Source organism: Tetrahymena thermophila (assembly GCF_000189635.1).
Source record: "Tetrahymena thermophila SB210 genomic scaffold scf_8254760, whole genome shotgun sequence".
Lineage (NCBI taxonomy): Eukaryota > Ciliophora > Oligohymenophorea > Hymenostomatida > Tetrahymenidae > Tetrahymena > Tetrahymena thermophila.
In genome coordinates, this window is record NW_002476519.1 from 120434 (window position 1) to 125861 (window position 5428).

Consider the following 5428-nt stretch of genomic DNA (forward strand, 5'->3'; position numbering starts at 1 on the left):
GCATGCTAAATTTAACATACAGATAAGATATATTTTCTTTTAAAACATTACGAATAAAAGACGTTTTTGATAAAAATTTTTTATCCGTTGGTGTAAGAAAACGGAAACATTCTTTATTTGAAATTAATATAAAAATTCTATTTTTAAAAAACAAAAGACTTTGCAATATTTTTCTTTGTCAAATCTCTATGAAAAAAAAGCAAATAAGCAATTAATTAATTATCCTTTTTGTTGATTGTTTGTTTGTTTGTTTATTATTTGGTTGAGTATTCAATTAATTAATCAATCTAAAATATTGGAAAAAGAATTAAAAAACACAAGAAAAACAAATAAATAGAATGAGAGTTATTGCTGCCCTCCTCGTTATTGCACTTGTCTGCCAAAGTGCTATGGCTGTTACTTCCAAGTCCCAAGCCAAGTTGATGATGGAAAAGATCAACTCTAAGATGGAGAAATCCCCCCTTGGTCGTGCCTTAAAGGGTATGGTCACCATTGCCACCAAGCTAGGTTATGAATACTAAGATCTCTATGATGCCTTCGCTGCCCTCAAGAATTAATTATTAGAAAACCTTGATAACGAAAATTCCTTATTCGAATACTAATCCGCTCTTCACAATAATACTGTTTCTCAATTAAACGCTTTAATCAGCAACTACACTAATCAAGTAATAAAAAATACAATTTTAAAAGAAATATCATTTGCGAATAATTAAATTCTCATCCAAAAAAATAAAATAAAATGAATAATATTTATAAACTAATAAATTGTTTCTAATTTCACCAACTAACCAAGCAGTAGATTTATTCATTGATTGATTATAATATTTTAAATTTTATAAACAGATTAACGATGGTGAAGCTTAATTAAACGACCTATAGAACTCCTTGTAAATCTATTAAGTAAACTTAGAGAATGCTTAACAAGCTCTCTATTACAACATTGAAACTCGCGATATTTATTAAGAATCTTAAAAGATATTGTAAGCTTATTACGATTTTGCCACCGCTGAATTCAGCAATGCCGACTAAGTTATCGGAGTCGCTATTGAAAAACTCCAAGAAGCTTAATCGTAAACAAACAATTATATATTTATTCATTTTGATTTTTTAGCAATTAAATGAAAGGTTATATCAAGCCTTTTGTAATGCATTAATAATTGATTTTTTATAAATAATTATAGTCACTACGACAGTGCTGACCTCGGATCTTTCTCCTTCGTCTAAATCAAGAACACCTTCGTTTCTTTCGCTTAAAAGATTACTGAAGCCACCAAGGGAATGAAAGCCAAACACTAACTCTTCGTCAAACCTGTTGTCTAAGCTATGATGTAAGTTAAGAACAACACCAATTAAACCTCAATCTAAACTGCTATCAATGCTCTCCAATAATTATAAGCTTACTTCCAAAAGGCCTTCACTGATCTTACCAACGAATTCACTTACAACTACAATTACGTCTAATCCATGCTTAATAGTATCTACTAAATTATCGATATCTTACAAAACGAAACCATCCCTGAATATGAAAGTGAAATCACCTCTTTAAAATCTCAAATCTAATATGCTGAAGATTTTATCTCACTTGCCAAACAAAACTTAAAAGAAGCTTAAGACTTACTTTCTGCTGAAAATGAAGCATTTTCAAACGTCCAAGCTAGACACGAAGCTCTCATTATCAGAATCAACGCCGAATACGACCTCGTTACCCAAGCTGACAGAATCGTTAGAGACGCTCAAAATTAAATTTACATTTCTAACTGATCTATTTGATTTGTTAACTCATTGATTCAAATTATATAATATGATTTTACTTTGTGTTTAAACATGTATATTTCGTGTTTTATTATGAACGAATGAATGAATGAAAAGTATTGATTTTATCATTAAATGAATACATTGAAATATCTTTTATATAAATTCTACTTTCTATTTGATTTACTTAAACTTTTCAAACATTTCTTTTTAATAGCTTTTGGTTTCCTGATTAAATGAAAAGACTATATATTCAATTTATTAAATTAATTAACTTCTCTAAAGCATCCCTAATTTTTCACCAAAAGCGATCAAAGTTTATAATCTTAAATGTTAATCATCCATCATGTTAAAGAATTTGACGGCTACAAATTGCAACCCCTAAATTTTACTATTTTAATTTAAAAAAAAACATTTTTTTTTATTCTTATGGTATCATTAGATAGATATTTATAAAAAAAGTTTTTCAATAAGATCTTTATTTTTAAAATAAATTTTATTATTCATTATTATTGAAATGTAAAAACTAATTAAAAATTTTATTATATCAAGATCAAATTTTATATGATGAACTCTAAAATGATAGAAATTTTTTAAAAATAGTTGATTATTAGAGTTTTTTCAAATATGACTAAATAAATAACTGGCCATCTCTAATTCCTACTATATATATTTTTAAGTATATGTTTTAAATACAAATATTAAGTTTAAATAATGAATGTTAAATTAATTTTTCTGTGATAATAAATCTCTTCATAAAACCAAATATATATATTAATTAATATTTGATAATTAATTAATTATTATATTTATTTATTCTTTTTATCCATTTATAATTAATTAATTAAATTTGATAAATTGCTATTCTATTTTTGAAAAAATAAATAAATGATTTAATAGATTAAAAAATATAAAAAATTAGAAGAAGTAATTATTAATTTTTTAATTTTTATCATTTAAATTTATATAAATTAATAAAAAAAGTTTATGAGGTCTTCATTTTTATCTCATTAGGTTCTCCATATTGATCTCTAGTAATTTTATTAATTAATATTATTTTTATTATTATTAATTTTTTTATACATTTAAATTTTAATTTATTTAAATAAATAATTTTTAATATATAAATTATCATCATTATTTATTTATTTATTTATTTTTATTAAAACAAAAATTTTTTAGATATTTTAACTTAATTTTCATTTCAATTTTTAATTATTTATGATTCATTTTTTATTATTTGATATTTTTTCTTTATTTTTGCTATTAAAACTTACACTTAATAAAAGCAGTTTATTAGTTTTGGATTGTAATATTTTTAATTATAAAAGTTTATTTAAAACACTAAAGATCTTTTAGTTTATTTGATTTCTTTTTCTTTTTATTATGATTTCTTTTTTTTCATTCTTTGTTAATTTTATTAGTTATTAATTAATCTTATTATTTCATATTTTTTCTTCATTTTTTCCTTCTAATTAACTAGAGTTAAAACCTATTTAATTTATAAAAGGCGAAATGTAATATATCTTAATAACATAATAAATAAAGCTAAATTAGCTTAAAACAGCTTTATTTTAGAGTTTTTAGAAAGCTTTAAATTCTCAAAATGTAAAATTTGAAATAATATATAATTTTGTTCTTTTCACATATCATTTTTTTTTATAAAAATAAATTTTGAAAAATTTTACAAATTCTTAAAAATAATATATTTTTATTTTTTATAATAGTTTTATCGATGTATATATATATATAAATTGGTGATAAAGGTGCATTAAGCTTAGGTTATGCTTTAAAAAATTGCACTAATCTCTCTAATTTGGAACTTTAACTTCAGTAAAAAATTTATTTATTTTGGATTGTGATATTTTTAGTTATAAAAATGAATTTAAAGTAATAAAACTCTTTTAATTTGTTTATTAGCTTTTTATTTGATTTATATTTATTTTTTTATCTAAATTTCTTAGTTTAAGTCATTTATTTATTTCGACTTTTACTTTAATCATTATTAATTAATTTCTTAATATTTGATATTTTTTCTTCATTTTTCCTAAATTAGCTATATATTTTTTCTTCAATATTTAAAAAGTAAGAATTAAATTGGTGATGAAGGTATATCAGGCTTAGGTTCTGCATTAGTAAATTACACTAATCTCTCTATTTTGGGACTTTATCTTGTGTAAAAACAGTTTATTTGTTTTGGATAGCTATATGTTTAGTTACAAAAATGAATTTATAGCAAAAAACTCTTTTAATTTTTTTAATAGCTTTTTATTTAGTTTATTTTTTTTATTAAATTTGTATTTTTTTTTCTCCATCTAACTCAATTTTTTATTATCAAATTTAGCTTTTATTATTGTTAATTAATTTCTTATTATTTCATATTTTTGCTTCATTTTTTGCTTCTAACTAAATATTTATATATTTTTTCTTCAATATTTAAAATGTTGTAATTAAAATGGTGATGAAGGTATATAGGCTTAGGTTTTGCTTTAGCAAAGTGCACTAATCTTTAAAATTTGACACTTTATCTTGGGTAAAAACTATTTATTTGATTTAGATTTGTGATATTTTTTGTTATTAAATTGAATTTAAGACAATTAAATTCTTTTAATTTATTTATTAGCTTTTATTTTATTTATTTTCTTTTTCTTTTTTATTCTACTAATATTTTTTATTTATTAATTTTAATATAATCTTTAATTAAAAAATTATATAATAGAAATGAAAACTAAATAAACGAATAGAAAGTAATATGAAAATGTCTTAAATTAAAAAGATTAGTTTTCTTTAAAATAGATTTCCGTTTCTAATGGTGATAAACAAGTGGTTAAAAAAGGATGAATAAATATTAAATTTTAGAATAACAATAAATAATATCTTTTATTATATAATGTTTTGTAATAAGAAAAACCTAAAATATAGATATTTATATGGATTTATTATAATTTTTATATTTATAAATATCATATTTATTATAAATAAATAGCTTATTAAATAAATTTAAATATATTGTGGTTTCATTTAATCAGGAAACCAACCAACTTGCTATTTTTTCATTTAGAGTTTTGAATTGAAAAAAATTAAAATTATTAATATTATTAATTAAATTCTATTATAAAATTATTTATCTTTATATAAATAATATTCAAAGGCATCAACCATTCAAAAAAATAGTGATCTCAATTCACCAAATTTTTGAATGGCATTTTGCTATATTATCATCAAAATTATTTTAAATATAAAAATTAAATTTTAAATAAATATTATTAATATTTAAAAATAGGAAATTATTTTAGCTAAAAATACATTTAGTAATATGGATATAAATTATTACATTTGTAAAAGAAAGGGAATCTCTTAATTAAATAAACAGATATTTGTAATATGTTTTTAGAAGAAAAATCGATTTTATAATTTTATAATTGCTAGTTTATTTAATTTATATTAAAATAGATAAAATTTATTGTTTGTCTTTGAAAAAATATTTTATTATCATTTTAAACTCAATTCAAATTATACACTTTTTTATCTAGTTTTTCAATTAAATTCTTTGAATGTTGTTGATAGTGAAATGAGTGTTTTAATTATTTAAAAAGCAAATTCCTATATATATATAAATGAAAGTTTTTTCTAAATAAAGCTTTTTTATAAAAGAATTAAATTGTTTTATTAACAA

The 5428-nt window shown here is 20.6% G+C and overlaps 1 protein-coding gene across 1 annotated transcript; it reads left to right on the forward strand. All coding sequences in view use genetic code 6, as the record gives it.

Annotated features, from left to right (window-relative positions):
• Nucleotides 1-338: 338 nt before the first annotated feature.
• TTHERM_001018481 (granule lattice protein) lies at nt 339-1122 on the forward strand (the record flags this gene model as incomplete). Its single annotated transcript, XM_012796161.1, has 2 exons — nt 339-665; nt 844-1122. The coding sequence occupies 2 exons, from the start codon at nt 339-341 to the stop codon at nt 1120-1122; spliced, it is 606 nt and encodes a 201-aa protein (XP_012651615.1).
• Nucleotides 1123-5428: the final 4306 nt, after the last annotated feature.